We start from the raw sequence: 21,086 nt of genomic DNA on the forward strand, positions 1-21,086 counted from the left end.
TGCCAACAAGAATTTGGCATTTGCGACTCTGACACCACTCCAGCAGGGTACAATATGTCAGTGGATCCAAGAGGAGAGGAAGGCCAGATCGCATATGGGCAACCCATTCGCAACTGCTACGTTCCTAAAACTATTGCCCTTACATATGACGATGGTCCATCACAAAACACCGATGAGCTGCTGGATATTCTCGACGAAGCTGGTGCAAAGGCAACCTTCTTCATTACAGGGAATAGCAACGGCAAAGGTCCCATCGACACGACGCGCAAGTGGACGGATGTGATCAAGCGTATGGTCCTGGAGGGGCACCAAATTGCCTCCCACACTTGGTCTCATGATAACATGGACGAGATGGGGTCACAAGCTCGCCGGCTCGACATGGCTCAGAACGAGAGGGCACTCGCCAACATCTTAGGCAAATATCCGGCATACATGCGGCCGCCTTACCTCCAATGCAGCAACCACACCGGTTGTCTTAGCGACATGAGAGACCTTGGATACCATGTAATTTCGTATGCGTTCGACAGCGGGGACTGGATGGATCCTGACAATTTCACTGCAATGACAGAGAGGGTTGACCAGGCGTTAGAGAGCGGAGATGAGCAAGGAAGCAGGATGCTGCTGATCCAGCACGATACAGTCCGCACGTCAGCCATCGACCTTACCAAATATATCCTGGACGTGGTCTCCCAAAGAGGATGGAAAGGTTCGTACCAGGTCTGCTCTGCGCGTCGAAAACATTCACTGACCTGTTGTTAGCTGTTACTGTCGGAGAGTGTCTTGATGACAATCCCGAACGGTGGTATCGGGATCCGGCTTGGATCAGCGTTGGCTCAAGGTCGGAGGGAGGCTGCATTGTTTCGGGCAGGAACTCCTGTGCGAAAGTCGAAAGATTTACCAACAAGGTCGAATGCTTCGGAAGCAATGCTCAATGCGAGCAAGATGCGTTGGAATGCACGAACTCGAGCAGGACAGACAAGACAACCTGCGAGAAATTGGAAACGATCTGCAGCATGCAATTCCTCTTCTGCTCGACCTGTGGACAAGCTGAGCTCCCTTGTGAGATCGAGAAATTCTACGTCGACAAGCAAGCGTGAATGTGTTGATCTGGCGACGTGGTGGTGGACGAAGCAGAGGCGCCACGCAGGATCGGTATCCATCGAAGACGGATGTATAGCTTACGCTGGATATGAAGATATCTTTAATGCGCCAGACGCTGCAGTATTGTTTCTCCCTATCCTGTTGCCAGAAATGTCCGAGCAAACCTCATCTGCCAGACTAGTTGGCATCTTCTATCGAATGATACCGATTGCATTGACGATTACGGTACACGTCTCGCTATGTATACGCATGAAAAGTGGAGAAGACATGTAGCGTGATGGAGCGGCATGAACCGGCCATTTGTGGAGATGCAACATCTTTTCCCAGGACGACAATCCATTGTGCCATTATTGCGCATGCGGCGTGGACGTGAATCGAGCATCATATCAGCCGATGGTTTCTCTCTTTCCACCTCATCAATCGTCAATCTGCTAATCTAGCATCCTTGTACAATGTACTTCAGCCCATAACTGGCAACAACTGCCCCATCAACTTCGTCGAGAGTCTCCCCTCGTCCCCTTTCTCACAGCACCGTCCGGTTCGCGATGTATTTCCCACAGATCCTGCGACGAGATCAGCAACCAACTCCCCTCCTATATCTACTCCCCCTCATTTTATTCGCTTCATCTGTCTCGGCTCATGGCGGCCACACGGACAAGATTCCCGAAGGAGAGGCCGTCTCTCCTGATCCCCTGGACAGCCGGCTATGGATTCACATCCTCCTCATGATTGTGTCATTTGGCATGATATTTCCCTATGGCATGGTTTTGGGAATCATCAAGAGTCGTTGGCATGTTCCTCTACAAATCGTGGGCACGGTTATCGCGACCGTTGCCTATTTCTTGGGACATATGCACAAAGGGCGACAATTTCGCCACCCGAACATCCACGCGAGTTTTGCCAATAGCCTGGTGTTGATGCTCCTCATTCAGGTTGGCCTAGGTGTCGGTTTGAAGTTGCACCTTGAAGAGAAGAAGGGGTGGATCGGACGGGTGTTTGGTGGGAAGATGGGAAGAGGCGGGCGGAGAGGTGTGGTCATGATCCACGGCTGGTTGGGGAAACTAATGCCCATTGTCGCATGGGCGCAAATGCTCTTTGGAGGGATCGTCGCCATGGGATACTGTCGAGGTGACCATCTGGGACAGTGTTTGGCACACTTCATCATGGGGTCGGCGTTCATCGCGTACGGCGTCATCATGACTCTCCTCCTACTCGTGGGTCAAGCATGGTTGAGAAGGACGGGAAGAAGCCAGGAGTTCTTCGACAGCTGCGTGATCGCCGCATGGGGCTGTGTCAACACATTTACAGAACATCGCTGGGGCCATCCGTGGGTCAAGAACGATCTGCAGCACACGAGCATGGGGATTGTTTGGTGGTGTGCGGGCTTGCTAGGCGTTTGGCTGTCGAGATCGAGGAACGGGCGACCAAAAAGAAATATCCTGCCTGGCCTGGTCATCCTCATGACAGGCTGGGCCATGAGCGCGCACCCCCAGGATCTGCCTCTGAGCACCATGGTGCATACGGTGTTTGGATACACCTTGATGGCTGCGGGTGCGGCCAGAATTGTGGAGATTTCCTTCTTGCTCAAGGACAGCCGTGGCTCAGGCGAGGTTAATAGCTGGCAGCACTTGCCTCCATTCGTGAGTCTCTGCATTTCCCCTTCATTCATGTTACGGTCTGCTAATGAGTATTGTGTACAGCTCCTGTATGCCTCCGGCTTCCTCTTCATGGGCGCGACCGAGGAACAAATGCACCTTCTCTCCGACGCGGACGTCACGCACGTCTCCTACATCTTGATCCTCTACAGCATCGCCTTCTTACTCTATCTGTTTGTGAATATCTTGCTGTACGTCTACGCAAGTCATGCATGGCCGGACGACGAGAGCAACGGAGTGCGCTCCTCTTATGGCGCAGGCGGTTCCGGTTCCGGGAGGAGCCTGAGTGTCGCCGGGCCCAGTGGTCTCGGTGGACAGCACACGAGAAAGATGTCCACCCTCTCGGGTGTCGGGATGAACGGAGGGGCTAATGGCCCCGTGAACGGCAGCGCGAGAATACCCCGACATCGAGGCACCGCTAGCCAGCAAGTCCGGGACGCCGAGGAGTTTGAGCTCGAAGGCTTGATCAGTGACGAAGGCGAGGATGATGTCGAGAGTCCTCGCGTGGGAAAGAAAGAAGGTGCCGTCGCGTTGGCTTAGTAGTCTGTCTCACCACAGGCATAATTTGCCCGGCCGTCCTTTGAGAGGGAGAGAGCACTACACTATTGATTGAGTCGCAAGGACGATCGTTCCGTGGACATGGCGAATTACCCGGCGTAGGAAAATGGAATGAACGGATATATACTGCTTCTCGGCTTGTAAGAGGTACATACTTACATACATTGCGAGGTAGACCGGCATGATGATTTGCACTAAATACTCCGAACCCTGGGACAGCATAATGAAGCAAGAAAATGGATTACCCCATTCATGTATGCACGCATGGATGGATGGATGGATGGATAAGTGTAAAGTCACTCTAGTGGCCGTCTCAAGAATTCATTATTGTACAATACATCCATCGCTCATGTCGCCTCATCGACATGCTATGTAGACGATCCACGCTTTACCCTCTCAGCGGCAGGACCTTCTGGCTAAGCACGCTCTGTCTGCACAAGGGACACTCTGCTTTTTCCTTGACCCAGTCCTGCACGCAGGTCCAGCAAAAGACGTGGCCGCACGTGGTCACGCTCGGGTCGCGGAACGGCTCGAGACACAGGGTGCATTTGCGCTGGTGGCCGGCGGGGATCCAGGCCATGGTCTCGTCGTGCTCCTCGAGGGCGTAGCGCGGGGCGTCGAGGATCGGGGTCGCCGTGTTCGCCGACAGTCCCGGTGGGAGATGGGAGGGTACGGAGACGGCTGAGAGCAGTTGGCCGGTCGAAGAGGTCTCGAGGCTCGAGGGGATGGGGATCTCGATCCCGTTGGCGAGCATGGCCGCCGTGCTGGCATGCCCCGCTGTCTCTGCCCCTGTTGTGGACGCTGTCGCGTCCATGTATGTCTCTCGAACGTGCAGCACCGACTGCACGGCCATTTGCAGCACGAGCAGTACCCCCAAGACTTCGTACCCGACCCGCTCTTCGTTAGGCTTGATCTGTTTCGTGAAGACGTAGCGCAGCCCAAACAGTCGCTTGGCGATGTGGTAGTACGCCCCTGTGAAGTAGAAGACTGCGAGACTCAAGGCGTAGATAGGCTGGAGGGAGGTCAAGGTATCGAGGTGTTTGAGGATGTATTCTTGTAACTTGAGGCTCCTGGGTGAAGGGGAGCGTCTGGAGTTGCTATGCTGCTGTTTCTGTTTGGCATGTTCGATGTTCCACTCGAGTTTACTCCTCAGTCTTCTCCTCAGCGCAGGGAGAGATTTTCCCAGAATCCAGGGCGCAAACACCACACTGGCGATGTACCCGACTCTTCTTCCCAGGCCCGCAAGTCTTAATGTGTCGTCCTCCACTTGGATCACGTCGCAATACTCCTCGCCCAGCGTCCGGTTTCCCAGAAGTGTAGTGATGCAGAGGTAAAGGAGTTCGGAGAGTTGGTTTGTGGCTTCGGAGTATTTGTGTGCGAAACGAGCGCCGAGGAGGGCGCGCAGGATCGTAGATGCTTGCGACGAGATGCTTCCTGTGATGTAGGCGTCCTTCTGGTGCGTGCGGAGGATATCGGGTGAGGTTGCAAATGGATATTCCATAGTTGTTGGTGGGGGACTAGGGGTAGATGAAGGCGGAGGCGCAATGCTGCCAGACGGCTCTTGGTCAGCCATCTCGTTGTTGGTTCCGTAGACTGTATCTCTATACTTGCTATGATACTTGAGTAAGAAGGGTTCTCTTTGCAAGTCATAGGCCGAGGTTCCTCGTAAATTGCATGCATTGCCGCGTCGCATGCCGTAGCTGTCTGATGGGTGTTGATACTACGGTGGCGCAGTAGCTATATTAATGCAAAGTGTTGTGCATAACAATGCATTTTCGTTTGCTCTTTTGCTCTTTCTCCTGTGTCCACCAGATGAAGTTCATCGAGCCAGACACCACTACTTGTTGTGTTGGCTGGAAATTGACGCTGTGCTATGTGAATGGTGATAATAGTTTCTTCACATTTGGTTCAAAGCCCACAGCAGGACATACAGACAACCCCACGTACAACACACGAACGGCAAGGCGATGATCAAATAGAGCATGATAACGATGATGAATCCCCAGATGAGGTCGCTGTTGTCCTGATTCGTGGGAGACATTGATGCTGGCTGCATTTTAATGAGTTGAGTGAGAGGTGGATGAGGTAGGATTGTGTTCAGTTTTGAAGGAGACAGGCAGCCGCAGAAGGTGAACATGTTGCAGCGACTGTCTTGCTGGAGAATGAAGATGTGCGCCGAGAAACCATCACCACGATATCACCATTTGGACTGGCACAACTGGATAGATTTCCCTTGTTTTATTTATCTTATTTATTCCTACTTGAGATGAAGCCTCCAGCTCTCCACGGATCATCTGTGGCTTTGCTGTTTGTGCTTTCACGATGCTTGTGTACGAGACACGGGTGATTCGTCGCCATAATATTGGGTATTTCAGATTATATAAGTCTGTTATCTCACGGCTATATGCAGTTTGATGGATTGTGGCTCGAGTCCAGTAGTCCAGTTTTGGAAGGTCGACATTTGTGGCGCATCTACCCTTTTCCACTTGCTCAGGTGTCCGCTGCTGGTGCCATCTTTCACTTCCGGGCAGTTGTCGCACAGTCTTTACTACCCGAGAACTCCTACAAACCATGGCAACAGAGCCCAACAAGAACTGGCCTAGAGAAGGCTACCGACCAGAATGGCTGGCAGTGAGCATCTTCTCTCGTTTAACTCGTGTTCGCTCCTCTGCAAATGGCATTTTCGCTGAAGACGAACCCCGCTTACCGCATCGTCAGGCCAACTGACAGTTTTCCAGCTCGAGGACGCATCTGGCGGCCGGTATATCATGACAGGCGATTGGTCTATCGATGTTCCCACGTATGATGCCGTCTTTGCCGGGCTTGCGAAGCAATGGCCACCATTACCTGAAGAACTGAAAGTCTGTGAGTGCACCTGCGGTTGAACTGACCATCGAACAATTGATACAGGGGACCATGTCTAACAAGCACCGTTCAGGGGATGAGCAGACTGACAGCCAATATGGTGACCTCCCTGTCCGAATTTACAAGCCGGCCTCAGACAAACCGTTGCCTCTCATGATTTACTTTCCTGGTGGAGGATTCATTGCTGGCAATCTTGACACCGAGGACGCCCATTGCCGGATATTCGCCGCCAAAGTACCATGTCTGGTCATCAGTGTCGACTATCCCAAAGTTCCCAAAGTCAAACTTGACGACATCATCAATCTCGCTAACCAGGCGGTGCCTTGGGTAAGAAGACGCTCCACATGGTACATCTCAGAGTTCTGACTCAACTAGTGTCGCAGCAGAGCCAAAGAGCTAGGAGATGATCCAACCAAGACACTCGTATGCGGCGGTTCCGCTGGTGCAATGCTCGCAGCAGAAGTAGCATACCGCTTCATGTCCGAGGGTGATCATACGTCCATCACTGGCTGCATCCTCCTGTTTGGCGTAACCCTTTCCTGGAATTACGAGGGAAAATACAAGCATATGTACACCTCATGGGAAGACAATGGGCACGCCGGCACTCCCGTGTTTGGTCTTGAGCTTGCCAAATTCATCTGGTGTAAGTGCCATTCGCACCGTGTTGTATCTTTTACTGACCCTGCACAGCCCATTTCGACATCGACTTTGACAGCCCACGACACCTTATCTGTCTCGCGGACGACCTATCCAAGTTCCCTCCGTGCTATATCGTCAATGCGGAAAAGGACTGCTTTCGAGACGACGGAGTTGTCTTGGACTACAGACTCAAAGAGAGCGGGGTTAAAAGCAAGCTCGATTATTACCATGGTCTTCCTCACTATTTCCATGCCTTCCCCAATCTCACTGTTGCCCACGAAATGATGGAGAGAGCTGTGGAGGGAGCTAGATTCGTGTTGGAGTAGGCTATACACGAGGACAATTCCCCCAACCCGCTCAATACCTCGGGTTTCATAATCCCTCATGCATGCACTACAGCGGCAGAGGGTGACAGACAGAGCTGAATCCAACGGCCAAGCATCACCTACTTGCACATCCTCCGAACCGACGCCCAATCAACCTCACTGCCTCACAAGCCTGCAGGTCGTTTTTCTAGCCTCGCAGCTCCCCGCCCTCAGACAACACGTGCCGGAGGATTGCTGTGGCTTTGACCGTCTCCAGACGCCATCCCGCTTCCCGCCTCCACCCTGCACTAGCGAGGCTCTGGAACCTCCGGAGACAAATCAAAGCGACTTCATGTTCCGACTAGACACGTCTTACAAACTCTGTTGGAAGATCCCACTGACGGTATTTACTAGCTACCGCGACGAGTCGAGACCGGTCACCCACCAGGTCGAGAAAGCGGGCATCTCTGCTCCATCCGTTACGGCAGACAAATGGTCCGCTTCGGCATCTCAACGTTGTGCCCCGCAACAAATCCCCCAGCGCCCCAGGATGGAATTCGACAACTGCCCGCCAGAAACTGATTAAAACTTGTTCGCCCCCTTCTGACTTCTCTTGTCTTCACCGTCCCACGGCTGAGAGGGCCTCTCCTACGCGTTTCCCAAGCATGGTGAGCACTATTGTCAACATCCAAAACAACATCGGTTCGGCCCGTTCAACAGTCAACGTTTTGAAACTCAATGGAATAAGCACAGACTTCTCTCTGTCCCAATCTGGCCAAATTTAGAGGGGTTCCACACCCCCCTGTGCCCGAGACCATTTCCAATTTCCTTTTACAATTTTCGTGACGCACATCACGCGAGCTGGGGCCTTGTTCCGCCTTTCCCTTGTACACACCCTTGTCACATAACAGTCCACCTGCGAGTTACCTTATCTAGGTATACACCAGGACTAGGGAAAGATATTAAGTCAGCAAGCTGTGAGCTCCATTTGGCCACGATGTGTCCAGAAGGAGATGACAACACCGACACCGAAAGTCACCGCTCCAGTCGAATAACTGCTGATCCGGTAAGTCAATGTCTAGATGGTTTCGCGGCATATCTCCGGAGAGGCATCCTTAACAAGCGCCTGTTATAGGACCTGGAAGATGGTGATAATGACTCGGCATATGGAGACGAAGCGTGAGTGATCTCTTTGGCTTCTTTGGCTATGGTTGGAGTTGACATGTCGCAGCTTGACTGAAACCACCTCTATATCGTCGTGGATAAGGGACTACCGCGTAGAAAATGGGCGGACCTACCACGCCTTTAAGGATGGGAAGTACTGGTATGCTATCAGCATATGTATGTCTCTATCACCAATTGCTTACGCTCTTGCCATAGGGGCTCGAACGACGAGGAGGCTAATCAGCACCATGATATCGGCCACAACCTGTATCTGAAAACCCTCAACAACCGCCTCTTCCTCGCGCCCATCAATCCCAACCCATCTCAGATCCTCGATCTCGGCACTGGCACCGGGGCCTGGGCCATCGATGTCGCTGACATATACCCTTCGGCCGTGGTCACCGGGACAGACCTCTCTCCAATTCAACCCACGTGGGTGCCGCCTAACGTACGGTTCGAGATTGATGACATGGAATGTGAATGGACGTACGACTCCAACTTCTTCGATCTCATCCATATTCGCGGTCTTCATGGCACCATCCAGGACTGGCCGGCCTTGTACGCGCAATGCATGCGCTGTCTTAAGCCCGGCGGATGGCTCGAGCAGGCGGAATACTCGGCGCAATTCACCAGCGACGACAACAGTATCCCTCCGGACGGTGGCATTGTAGCATGGAACAAGGTCGGCCCCGAATGTCATGCCAAGCTGAAGCGGGAATTGCAGGTCCTGGAGACCATGAGCCAACACATGATCAATGCAGGCTTCGAATCCGTCACAGAGCGCCGGTACAAGTGGCCCATCGGACCGTGGCCCAAAGACCCGAACTTCAAGCAACTTGGCCAGTGGTGCAGAGCACATATCGAGACAGGCCTGGAGAACTGGACACTGAGGTTGCTGACGAGTGTGTTGGGGTGGACCGCCGACGAAGTCAGAGCCCTGTGCGCCACTGTCCGGAACGAACTGCGAAATCCCAAGGTCCATGCCATTCACCGCATGAACATTGTATATGCGAGGAAACCCGATAATGCAAGATGAGATGACTTATGATTTCGCCACCTCTCCTCTCTACCATTCTACGTGTACTGTGAAGGATGATTCTGGAGAAGGAGGAGAGGGGGAAAATGGGAGCGGCGCGCCGCGCTACGCCACGCCGCCCACTGTTGTTTTCCACCCTTGGGCTCATATCGACCCGAATTCTGGATTTTGGTTGCAGCAATTTCCTTGTTATTTATTGGGCGGAAATCTGAGCGTCTATTGTCTATTGTCTGTCTCTATCTATCTATCTAGTATCACTCCCAATCTGGACCGGCGAGGTTGTCAACCAAAACCCAGCGATATTGAGGAGAAGTAAGTGGTGGGGGAAACTTGGAGAAGAAAAAAACGGGAGAGGGGGGCTTTTTGTTTTTGTGTTCTTGGTCGGTCTGTTCGTCTGCGTTTCGAGTTTGGGGGTTCTTTTGCGCATCGCGCACGGTGAGTGGCGTTCCTCTGGGCCTGGGGATAGGAGGTTCTGCGCCTCCTGGGTGGAATGGAAGAATCGAGAGGCGACGGTGGGAGGAGGAGAAGGAAAGGAAAGGGGGCGGTTTTAATACTCTTGCGCAAACAAGCACATCAAGGGGAAAGGGGAGGGGAACACGGAGGGAGGGAAGGGAGGCTGTCTGTTGAGTGCTAGGTATCCATCTACCTACGTATTTATGCCTCGCCCCCTCTGTCTCTATCTATCTACAAATGTGTTTGGCGCAGAGGCCTTGCGGTTGGGGGAAAAGGGGGGCAGGGGACATGGACCACGAAAAGATGACGAACGAGTTATGGATATTGATTGGGGTCTACTATATACACATATATGCACAGATATCATACTCGTATGCACGGATGATGAACACGAGACGGACCGACTTGCTCTGACTTGACTTGCTCTCATAATGGGCGACCCATCATCTCCTTTCCATCCCAAAGAAGAGGCAGGCCATTGATATCCACGTCTGTCTTGTATTAGCCGTCCATCCGTGTCTTCTCTCTTTCTCACCTGTCAAAGCTTCCTAAACTCGGTCAGGTGCCACCCCTTTTCACAGTCCGAATCAAGGAAAGGATCTTGTCGACTTCAAGACTGCAAGCGGGGTTGGCTGTCACGGCGCCAGTCGGCCATGTCCTTCGTCCACACGACGATCGCCCGATCCGAGACGCTTGGGTCGGTGGCGTTTTCGAAATCGGCGTCAAAACTGGGAGACGTCTGGGTTGGGAGGATCCTGACAGAGCCGTCATCTCTCCATGTTTCGAGGCGTGGCGTGAGCTGCTCGAGAACCGCGGGCGAGCTGTAGTTCTGGAAGAACTGCTTGCACACGCGGGACGCTTGTGACGAGTCGCCGACTTCCATGACTAGGAGTTTGGCGCCGACGGCTCTCGCGATGCGCATCAGCGGCCAGTAAAACAGGTCGGCTAAAAGGATCGAAGGCGATTGGTAACGGTGCCAGTCTTCGCCTCGACCAAAGGTGGGAACGAGCGCCTCCTTGGGCTCGTAGTTGCGCACGCTCGGCTCCGTCTTTCCGCCAGGCTCATAATCCTTGGGGCCGATATAGGGAGGATTGGCAATGATCATGTCCCATGACAGAGGTGGCGAGGAGCTATTCTTCTCTCCGCTGCCCACGTCAGATGCAACTTCGTTGAGGATCTTGTTGATTTGGTGCTGCTTATCCTCCCCGTCACCGCCTTTCTTTGCCAAACCCAACACATCTATGTTCTGGAAGGACACGTCATCACCGGCATCGGGATGTAGCAGCTTCTGTCTCATGTTATGTGCTAGATTCTTCCGAGCCAGAGAAATGGCAAGGGGATTGTTATCGAGTCCAAGAATTTCGACATTTATATTTGGTGCGTTGACCGAGTTGTAACCAGAGGCTTTGGCGGGTGGCTTGAGTATCGAATGGAGGAGCAGGGCTATGCATCCGGTTCCTGTACACAGGTCCAGAATCCGGAACTTCTTCCGACTCTGCAGCCCAGAAGCAGTCGAGAGACGTATAGAGGTAAGTGCCGACAATAGCAAGTTGGCCGCCTTTTCCGTGTACATCTCTGTCTCTGGCCTGGGAATTAAGACACCACGCCGGCATAGTATGTCGAGGTTGCCGAATGGCTGGTTGCCCATGATGTATTGGAGTGGCATGCCTTTCGATCTCTTGCCCACATTGTGCGTCAGGATCTTTTGCACCTGTTTATGCTTGTTTGCTTCGCCATTGACCGGATCAGTGTCGGACGGAGGGGCTATCCGCAACCCACGGACACTCTTGTCATGCAATGATGTAACATTCACGTTGGTTTGAGTGTGGACAGTGCTCTGTTCATTTTGTAATGGTACCTTCCGGATACTATGTCTTGTCCCTTCTGCCTTCAGGGTAGTGATGCTGCCCACATTGTAGGCCTTGGTTCCCGTGCGGTCAGTTTGAACCCTGATCTTGCGTACCGTCAACTTTTGCAGTTCTGCTTCCAAGTGGGCAGTTCCTCCGACCTCGTGCTTTCGAATTTGCACAGACTGCATTTCAGGCGTCGATGCTGAAAGAACAGGTTCTGTAGGAATTGTAGCGACTTTCCTGATTCGTCGTCCACCAAAGGTTTTCCCTATGGTCGGATGCCGTTGTGACGGGTTCCACGGTCTGCGGCCATCTTCGATCTTCACATCATCGAACCTCGCAGTCGCTTGGTGGGAAGAGCCCGCCTCTTCAGTCGCATCCAGTCTAGGTAGCGAGATATTGTCCCTGGTCTCATGACTAGCATATCTCTTTGCATCCACGACATCACGGGCGTGTTCTTGAAGCCACCGAAGCTCGTTGCGAGCAGAGGGAAGGTCTCGACATACTCGAAGGAGAGGCGTAAGGAGCGGGTTCTGGGAGGTCGCCTCGTGGATCAGGGCAGGAGGAAGACGTGGCATCTGTCAGACATGGCGTCTGAGAGGTGATCTATGCAAGGGGACTTGCTATTCAAGTCGGTGCAAGAAGTCAACTAACAATATGATGGCAGAAACGTGAACATAAGTGGAAGGTGAAAAGTTGTTTGGGGTAAAGATGGAGTCCGATTCCTTGGTGGAGCGGAGACGATGTTTTTGCATTGGAGAATCACCAACAATGATTTCATTGCCATCCTCTTGCTCGTCGACCATCTCCGTTTCTATCCATCTGTCAATGCAAACAGATACCATTAGCTTCTCCATGGCTCCGGAGTTTCTCGATACATCAGGCAAGTCCCCGAGGTTGAAAAACTTCTCCTCGCCTGTCGCGGGATCACCACCATTGCTGGACATCCACTGCTCTCTACTGCAATATCCTCAAATATGGTCAAAAAGGTCCTTGTTGGTTACGGGGTGGACGTCGACGCCGTGAGCGGATGGATCAACACTCAGACCGGTCAGGCGGCTGATGTGACCAACATCTCCCGTGGTGTCTTTGGGGCCACGGTGGGCATTGACAGATTGCTGGCACTGTTCCAAAAGTATAACATCAAGGCAACCTTTTTCGCTCCAGGTCACTCGATTGAGTCATTTCCCAAACAAATGGCCAAGGTGCGGGACGCCGGACACGAAATGTAGGTTGGCTTTCGTCTAGCCCCTGGTCACCGCTTTCTCTTCTCCCCCGGTGGCCCCGAAATGATTTGATGAGATGGCATGATGGCTGATGCGGTGCACATGCCGCCCAGTGGACTCCATGGGTATACGCATGAATTCGTCTCTCAGCTCTCACCCGAACAGGAGCGGGCTGTCCTGCAGAAGACCATTGACGTGGTCACCGCATTTACAGGCAAGAAACCCAGAGGCTTTACGGCGCCTGCGTGGACACCTTCTCCCCAGACAGTGCAGCTCTTGGAGGAACACGGGCTGGAGTATGACCACTCCTTCATGCATCACGACTCGCAGTTGTACTACCTCCCGTACCCACCGGCCACATGGAAGGAAACCGACTACAAGAATCTCTCGGCCGGGGAATGGATGACTCCTATGTCATCTCTTCGGCCGTCGACATTGGTCGAAGTCCCAGCGAATTGGCACGTTGACGATTGGCCTGCCTTTCAGACCATGCGGGGCCAGGGCGCTGCTGGCTTTGTCGATCCACATCAAATGGAGAGATTCTGGCACGAGCATTTCGAGTTTTGTTACCGGGAGTACGAGCATTTTGTCTTCCCCATCAGCATCCATCCTCAAGTCAGCGGCAAGCCTCAAATCACGCTCCTGCACGAGCGGCTCATTGAATGGATCAACACGCATGAAGGGGTGGAATGGTGTACCTTTGAGGAAATGGCCAACAAGTTCCGGAAGGGCGAGATACAGGGCGTGGAGGTGGAAGGGGGTGTTGACCTCTAAGGCCTTCTGAATCTGCTGTCGATCACCAAATGAGGCGTCTGTGGGCCTTGGATGTATTATTTCCGAGTACAACGGCCATCAGGCGTCAGGGGGATGAGGGACCGACGACTCCGGAAATGTTGGTGGAAGCACCAAAAGTGGACGGCAAGTTCCAGGGTCGGGGATGCAGAGACATTCGAGAAAACCATCCAAGACCATTCATTGACGTTGATCTTGTTCGCTTTCTGTCTCCTGTCATCTTTCTGTTTCTGATGGACATCCTGGCATCTCATCCTTGACTTCTGGTTCCCTCCACGGCCAATTCCCTGGGTCTGTGCAGCAGGATAGGTTGAAAGCACATGCCAGGAGGTGATTTGTGCACTTTCTGCCTGTAGCCTAGATGCTGGGGACCTATGATGTCTTGTTTCTGGCGTCACCGACAGTCCCAATCCACATGGCTCCTGGTATAGTCGTCCTCGTAGGTCCAAGACGGAAGATGGCGTAACTTTACCCAAGCGATGTAGCTAATATCCCGACACCAATCGCAACTCTAGACTGCAACCAGAGCCTGATGGTACACCAGCCTGCTAGATTAGCTGCAGGACTGCAGGACTTGCAGACTTGGATAACTGCGCGTGGGGAAAAGGAATCGTAATGGATCCGACGCCGGGGGGCCATGCGCCATGTCAGCCTCCTTCACCGCCCTTCTGGACCTCAGATTTCCTGTCTTCCACCAGCACCAAGCACCATCCGTGAAAGCAAACAATCATGCGGCCTTCCCGATTCACCGATTCCTCACTATGAGGGTACCTATTGCTCCCGCGCCGGGCTCAACTCAACCACTCCTGCGATGCCCCAGGCACAACCAGGAGAGGGGTAGCGCAAGCGCAGTCTGGCACCCCAAGACCCAACAACCACACCATCCCCAAAGGCGACACCGATTTTTCGGGTTCCAGGGTCCTGGCCCAGTCGATCCGCCCTCCATTCAGACCATGCATTGCATTTGCATACGAAAACAAACTAGGGGAAGAGGTGTCGCTGGGACCGAGAACGCCACACAGTCACCGCATCTTTGACAGCTGACGCAGAATAGCAACAGACACAAACGTAAAGAGAAACAAGACTGATCAGCTCTCGACTACCATGGTACTCGGTACCTGACTGGGTCCATCCATGCTTGATACCTCCGCCTCATCCTGATCCTAACTTTCCCTATGCCACCATCTCCCATCATGGTGACACCGCTACCCGTTGGGACCTGCATAAAAAGGGGCTTCTCTTCTTTCTCTGATCTGAGCATCTCATCACAGCGTTTCTTCTGATCTCGTCCGGGAATCAGCATAGTACGACCAAAGAGATACACAAGAGGGAATACCATCGTTTGAATTTCCGGTCTTCCAGGTTACCAAACCGCCAAATCATTCAGCAAACATGGGTCGGGGCCACTACGATGTCGCGGGTATTCTCAAACCCATGGGACCTCCACCGCCTTCACCAAAGCGTATGGGAAATGTCAAGCAGACGACAGGCTACATCGGGATGCCGACTCCCACTTACCACTTCACCCGATGCTCTTCTCTGCCGACTTCGAAGACCCATTGATGCTCGTTATACGCAAGCCAAGCCGGTCGACTAGGACAACGAGCATGAGGTCTACCTGGTTTGGCTCAACGGACAACGCATCATGTCAGTCAACATGGTCAGCCAAGCTGTGCGCAACTTGTTCAACCTCTTCGGACGTGCCATCCGCACCGACGTAACCCACACCAGGTCGTGCGACCGGGCATCATGACCAACACAATTGGCCTGATCGAATCTGGCACCTCTCTCTGCATACGCTCGCTATATTACTATTTGGCCCCTGCGCCGGCATCGTCTTATGTTGCCTTCCTTGACGCTGCGCACGCGGACCACGTCTTACATTTTGCCTCTTTTCGGTGTCCGATGCACGGGTCAACACTGAGTATGAAAATATGGAAAACGGGCCGCAAAGGAGTTGCGGTGGAGTCCCCATGTCTGAACAAGCAATCAATCCTTTATGTCACACCTCCCGACGGGGTGTGAGATCAGATGTGGAGATATGGGGGTATGGGAAGATGCGATCTCATGACTACCGGAGGACCTGCTACACAAGCACGACATCGCTGATCCCGTATCTTTTTGGATTTTCTCAGTTGGGGGGTTGTCGCAAACCAGCAAACGGCACTAGATGGTGACTGCATACCGCATCAGTCGGCCAACACCAACGGTAGAGCCTGAAAGCAACTTGCGCGCCTGACCTGACCCTTTTTCCTTGTTCTCTACTCGTCGACAGACCGACAGCACAGCAGCTGGACTTGACCACTTACCCGTTTTTGTTTTCTCTCCATGGCTGGCTGGATGGATGGGAATCTTGCAACGAGCATCCGATCTCTCGGCCTCTTTGGAGCTGAGCTGAAAACCGCCCCATGCGAAATACGCAAGCCATGACCAATGCGGGACGCCGTATTGCGTAGTTGGAGAGGGCACAAAGTTGTGAGTTGAGTTGAGTGAGGGAACGGTAAAAGATTTGCGGAGACGGCACGGGGGCACGGCTGAGAGTTGAGGCTGAGCAAAGGAAAAAAGAAAGGCATTAATATAGCATAATATGACATGATGGCAGATGCATCCATTCATTCCATTGTGGTTTTGGTCTCTTCGTTCGCACGGCTCCTTTTTTCGCCACTGGGACATTCTTACTCGCCTTGTGATTGATCATTTACCTCCAAGCCTTACGATTGCAATTGCGATTGCGATTACCAGGTATTCCATCACTTGAGATATACATTGCACGGTAACCCGCTTTGCTGGGTCCCATTTCTTGCTTGCTGGCTCGATGACTTGTTAGGTATGTACTCGTACGTACTCGGTACTGGTAGGGTGATCATGTGCGTAAAGTACGACACAGGTCGCGCCGATCAAGAAACTTTGAACCACTTTACTCGCCTTGAAATATATCTCGTGCGAGCCAGCCGCGGGATAGATTGATCGGTTACCTACTAGCCAAGTACCTATGTATATATATAGGTATATATAGGTATATAGGTAAATATCCCTCTGCGCTGCGGCACAAAATCCCATCCCATCACCTCCAGGCGGGAAAAACCACGCACGCGGTCATATGCTGCTATATGCTTGCTGTATGGGGTATCATTGAAAAAAAAAAAAAATTTCAAGTCAAAATCATAAACCAACTCAGAATATATCCTGACCCGTCCGTCCAAGGGGCATCCAATCCCAGATTCCAGATCCCTCTTCTCACGAGGAAGTTGGTGTACGGCAGAGGTGGAGATGTTGAAGGAAAGGTCCTTAGTAATGTAGTCGTTGGCGACACTCACTGGACACCCAGGCTGTTGTAAAGTGCCAGTGGCTCGCGAAATGTGATGGTCAAGTTCATTGTCATGTCTCGACCTAAATCAAGACCTCTCCAGCTTGCGAATCTCACTCTGCATCACGGCCACCAAGCTGTCCGTGGCTGCCTCAATCTTGCCCTTCTCCACGTGTGTCAATTGTCCCAGCACCCACGCACTCACGTCATCCTTCTCTCGCGACAACGGACGCCCGATGCCAATGCCAACTTTGATGAACCGGTCGCCCATGGCAGCCAACAAGCCCGCCGATTTCAGCGACGACTGTACTGATTTGATCCCGTTATGACCCTTTGGTGAAGACTCGCCCCGGCGCAACTTGATCGTGCCGGACGACGACTCAAGTTCGTCATGCAGAATGACCAGCGCAGTCACGGTGTCATCAGTTGCAGGGTGCAGACTGTTGAATTGTTTCCACGCTTTTAACGTGCCCTGTCCCGAAATATTCATCATGCTCCCGCTCTGCCAGAGAGTGTACTCATCGCGACCGACGTCGGCGCCAGAACTGACCAGACCAGAGCCGAGCAGCTTCGACTTGGCGAGTGGCGGAAGGTCCAGGCGCGAAGCGAGGTGTTTCAGCAGGATGTGCCCAGCTGAATGACGTGTCGAATGATATGGCGGGGGGTTGCCTAGAGAGGCTATCAGGAGACGGACGTTTCGCATCGGCAATTTTTCCGATGGAACTTTGGGTTTGCGAATGCGCAGCGGAGATGGGATGATAGGTGAGAGCGCCGACTCGTCCCCTGCAGCAGCAATCGGAGAAGGGGAGATTATGGGTTTGACTGGCCGTCTCTTGATGGCATTTTGCGTCGGTGGTGAGTGTTGAGGTTGGGCTTGTGGGTCGACTTCTGCTTCCACAGGGGAGTCGCAAGCAGAATGATCGACAGGTTCAGGCCAGAATATGTCCTGCAACGGATCGTGGTACTGAGTGTACGAGGGTTGGGAATTCGACGGCTTGTGCTGCTCGTGCGTTGCCTGCGGCGCGCTCCAGTCAGCCATGGTTTACTTCCCCCCTTCTATGAAGTCCAGATCCAACTCGGGAATCGAGAGCAAGAGACACTTACCTCTTTGCAAATGAGTGACAGGGAGTTGGTCCTTTTGTTTGTCTGAAGCTCTTTGTGTGAGTCAATTGACGACAAAAGCTCAATGACTGACAAAGACGCGGCGAGGCAGTGGTGGCAGGTTTAGAAATGGCTGCGTCATTTTTCAGCGCAGCAGCTCGATTGGGTTTAGATGCCAAGCAATCAATGACTCGAGATGTGGCCGTTTTGTGGCCGTTTCGGGGTCTTTCGCACGTGCCACACCAAGCATCGAAGACGAGCCCATGGTGGCTGTCTACGCTGTCGAGAGCATTTGAGGCTGAGGGATGACACTTGTTGAGTCCAGCCGGATACTCAAAATCTCCGCAATCGGGTTGGTTGGCCGTCAAAATCAACTTCAAGGTTCCTGTGGCCGACAAACCTAGTGCGTCGGGTCTTCGCCTGTTGCCGGCCTGAGCGAGAGTGGCGAAGTGTTTGAAGAGTTGCTTCTGACAAGTCCCCCCTGGGGATCGCCCAGATGGTCGCCTTATCACACACCCTCGTATCTTCGGTGCGTTACATCTGGGCCCGTGATTTCCTCATCATCCAAGGGGTACAGACGATCCAAGGTCCAGTCCGTGTTAGCTGCAGGCGGTGGTCTTCGAACAGATCCGGCACTACTGGTACTGCTCGATGCCGTGGCGGCTTCGATCCTGACTTCTTTTTCTGCGGCCGACTCGCCATGTGTCCAGGGATTGGAGGTGTCATCTTTTGTCCGGTGAAGTTTGAGGCGATGCCACGAAGACTTTCTATCGTCTCCGTCTGTTCGGCTCGCTTGTCGCGATCGCGATTGACTATCCAGGGCAATTGCATCCGGACTGTATCCATGAAGTTCTCTCGGGTGTCCCGCCTGCAGACGGCCGGTGGTCGAGTCGCCAAAGAAGGACCGCAGATTGAAGATTCGTCGGATCAGAGCCCAGCTGTAAGGCATATTCGTAACAATCATGGCAGTGCTTGCTTCTCGGCAGTACCAATACACCCACTCGGAACTGTAGGGATGAGTGAAACTCAGGCGCTTGCTCAAGATTGCGCAGAGCATGGTAAACAGACCCAGACTGAACGGAAACACCAGGAGAATCTTCTTCTTGAGTTCTAGATGGGCTCTGACAAAGAGCGGGAGAGGGATGGACAAGATCAAGACGTCGCTGCTGAGGTTGAAGACCAAGTTCATGATGAGATGGTGCAAGGCCGTGGTGCACTGCGTATTGTTGGTCGGAGTCTGCCAATAGTCGTGGAACGGTCGACACCAGACGGCGAAATAGAAAATCTCCATGACGACGTAAGTGATAGCGACATATGCGGAGGCGATTTTGACCACCAGGGCTTGCTTGAGATTCTGAGTGAGGCGCCAGTAGAGAAGGAGGAGACAACACTTGGTTCCCCTGAGGACTTTTGTTAGGTCGTGCAGATATAGAACGAGTTTCAGGGAGGTAAACTACCATTGCACAGCGCACATGCACTGTTCGACGAGGAGGACAGTCTTGGATCCCCAGGTACGCTGGGATATCTCCTCGGGCGTCAAGACAACAGGGGTCGCGGGGTCGATGAGATTGGTCGAGACATTCAGATCAATGTTGAGAAACACGATCAAGATAGTGTATAGACACTGTGGCAGGCCTTTTTTAGTTCATCGAAACCATATTGCGCCGCATCGGGAGGTTTACCGTCAGGAACGTCATTAGATAGTCCTCGATCTGGAGTCGTAGCAAAGACCTAAATAGCAATAGGCGCGACGCCCTGGACAGAGCCACTGTTAGACTCTCTCATGGTTGCCATTGTGGACTGAACCCGCGTCTCACATACATGCGCGCAAGGACCATACATGTGGTCACCGAGTACCATATCCATGATTCCACCACGAAGGCAGTCATTGTCGCTACGTATCTTCTCGTATACCGCGGGTTCTTTGAGAGAATACAATTGACGATAGAGTAGGCGGAAATGGGGGTTTCACCGAAAGAGCAGATCAAGTCGTGCGATCGAGTCCTCTAGCCAAGTCGGCATGTTTGTGGAAGACGAGATGCAGAGATTGAAACCCAGGTCGTCCTTTCAAGTCGAACGAGGACCAGTCGTTTGCCAGAGCAAAGAGGCGGTCGCACCACTACAGAGATATCATGCAGACGGAGGGGATACCGAGTGATAAGAAGGAAACGCCTGGGGTAGGCGTTCACCTGGGAGAAGAAAGGTCACGGCCCATTTAGCGAGAAGCGAGGCGTTATGACTGGGCGCGCAGCGTCACTGGAGGGGTGGAAATTCGTGACCGGGGGGATGGAAGTGGGTGAAGTCGAGACTCGAAGCTGTACCTCGTATCGGCATAGCGAAGAGGAGGAGGCAAAAGAAACGGGCCATGTTGGCTAAGATCGGGGATCGTCTGCAAAGGCGACTCAAAGGGTGTTTGTTCAGGTTGGACTAACGGGACGCCGGTCCAACCCAGAAAGCCACTTTTTCCCTGCTGTGGTTGTAAGATGATGATGAAGCCTGGGCGGGTGGATTTCCGTGGGATGGACGGGGGAGATCAATAGGAAGGGATCCTCGTCAAACCTTCAGGCTGTTCCTGAAAGAGAGGAAGGAAACTCGAGTCGTGAGGCGGCAGAGGAACGAGACGATTCTGCACCGGCTTCTGTTGATGAACAAGGGGGGGAAACTGGGGCATCCTGGTGAAGAAGTGAAGAGATGAAGAGGTGGAGAGACAGACTGAATGGATGACGAGGTTCCCAGTGGGTGGTACCTCGTATGGGTAGCGGAACCAAAGCCTTGTTCCTTACCTACGGTACATAGCGAGCTAGGTACTTACCCAGTTTCGTTAGGGATGAAGATAAGCATCAAACGCCCCCCGGGAAATGCCTAGTGGCCTAGACTCCTTCTCCCATGCACCCCTAAACTTCTACGTAGGTACGAGTAAAAACCCTCCGACGCAAGCCCCTGGAGTACCTGGCGCAGCCTTGGTGCCTGGCCAGAACATCTAACAGGCACATTGACGCATGTTTGGCGTCGGGTTGGCACCCGTTGAAACGCC

General features: G+C 52.9%; 9 protein-coding genes across 9 annotated transcripts; 5 read left to right on the forward strand and 4 right to left on the reverse strand.

The window, feature by feature from the left end:
* Nucleotides 1-54: 54 nt before the first annotated feature.
* AYO20_08952 (hypothetical protein) lies at nucleotides 55-1,097 on the forward strand (the record flags this gene model as incomplete). The annotated part of the gene is made up of 2 exons (XM_022647225.1): nucleotides 55-706; nucleotides 760-1,097. The coding sequence occupies 2 exons, from the start codon at nucleotides 55-57 to the stop codon at nucleotides 1,095-1,097; spliced, it is 990 nt and encodes a 329-aa protein (XP_022496782.1).
* Nucleotides 1,098-1,646: 549 nt separating this feature from the next.
* AYO20_08953 (hypothetical protein) lies at nucleotides 1,647-3,296 on the forward strand (the record flags this gene model as incomplete). Its single annotated transcript, XM_022647226.1, has 1 exon — nucleotides 1,647-3,296. One exon carries the CDS (start codon nucleotides 1,647-1,649, stop codon nucleotides 3,294-3,296), a length of 1,650 nt encoding a protein of 549 aa, XP_022496783.1.
* A 406-nt stretch (nucleotides 3,297-3,702) lies between these two features.
* AYO20_08954 (hypothetical protein) lies at nucleotides 3,703-4,887 on the reverse strand (the record flags this gene model as incomplete). Its single annotated transcript, XM_022647227.1, has 1 exon — nucleotides 3,703-4,887. One exon carries the CDS (start codon nucleotides 4,885-4,887, stop codon nucleotides 3,703-3,705), a length of 1,185 nt encoding a protein of 394 aa, XP_022496784.1.
* Nucleotides 4,888-5,885: 998 nt separating this feature from the next.
* On the forward strand, nucleotides 5,886-7,144 carry AYO20_08955 (hypothetical protein; the record flags this gene model as incomplete). The annotated part of the gene is made up of 5 exons (XM_022647228.1): nucleotides 5,886-5,945; nucleotides 6,053-6,179; nucleotides 6,253-6,506; nucleotides 6,555-6,822; nucleotides 6,870-7,144. The coding sequence occupies 5 exons, from the start codon at nucleotides 5,886-5,888 to the stop codon at nucleotides 7,142-7,144; spliced, it is 984 nt and encodes a 327-aa protein (XP_022496785.1).
* Nucleotides 7,145-8,120: 976 nt separating this feature from the next.
* On the forward strand, nucleotides 8,121-9,323 carry AYO20_08956 (hypothetical protein; the record flags this gene model as incomplete). The annotated part of the gene is made up of 4 exons (XM_022647229.1): nucleotides 8,121-8,189; nucleotides 8,259-8,302; nucleotides 8,355-8,447; nucleotides 8,504-9,323. 4 exons carry the CDS (start codon nucleotides 8,121-8,123, stop codon nucleotides 9,321-9,323), a joined length of 1,026 nt encoding a protein of 341 aa, XP_022496786.1.
* A 1,063-nt stretch (nucleotides 9,324-10,386) lies between these two features.
* Nucleotides 10,387-12,204, reverse strand: AYO20_08957 (hypothetical protein; the record flags this gene model as incomplete). The annotated part of the gene is made up of 1 exon (XM_022647230.1): nucleotides 10,387-12,204. One exon carries the CDS (start codon nucleotides 12,202-12,204, stop codon nucleotides 10,387-10,389), a length of 1,818 nt encoding a protein of 605 aa, XP_022496787.1.
* Nucleotides 12,205-12,603: 399 nt separating this feature from the next.
* On the forward strand, nucleotides 12,604-13,626 carry AYO20_08958 (hypothetical protein; the record flags this gene model as incomplete). Its single annotated transcript, XM_022647231.1, has 2 exons — nucleotides 12,604-12,854; nucleotides 12,966-13,626. The coding sequence occupies 2 exons, from the start codon at nucleotides 12,604-12,606 to the stop codon at nucleotides 13,624-13,626; spliced, it is 912 nt and encodes a 303-aa protein (XP_022496788.1).
* A 3,413-nt stretch (nucleotides 13,627-17,039) lies between these two features.
* AYO20_08959 (hypothetical protein) lies at nucleotides 17,040-17,990 on the reverse strand (the record flags this gene model as incomplete). The annotated part of the gene is made up of 1 exon (XM_022647232.1): nucleotides 17,040-17,990. The coding sequence occupies one exon, from the start codon at nucleotides 17,988-17,990 to the stop codon at nucleotides 17,040-17,042; it is 951 nt and encodes a 316-aa protein (XP_022496789.1).
* A 570-nt stretch (nucleotides 17,991-18,560) lies between these two features.
* AYO20_08960 (hypothetical protein) lies at nucleotides 18,561-19,941 on the reverse strand (the record flags this gene model as incomplete). Its single annotated transcript, XM_022647233.1, has 4 exons — nucleotides 18,561-19,452; nucleotides 19,510-19,676; nucleotides 19,735-19,783; nucleotides 19,874-19,941. 4 exons carry the CDS (start codon nucleotides 19,939-19,941, stop codon nucleotides 18,561-18,563), a joined length of 1,176 nt encoding a protein of 391 aa, XP_022496790.1.
* Nucleotides 19,942-21,086: the final 1,145 nt, after the last annotated feature.

This window comes from Fonsecaea nubica (assembly GCF_001646965.1).
Source record: "Fonsecaea nubica strain CBS 269.64 chromosome Unknown Scaff77, whole genome shotgun sequence".
Classification (NCBI taxonomy): domain Eukaryota; kingdom Fungi; phylum Ascomycota; class Eurotiomycetes; order Chaetothyriales; family Herpotrichiellaceae; genus Fonsecaea; species Fonsecaea nubica.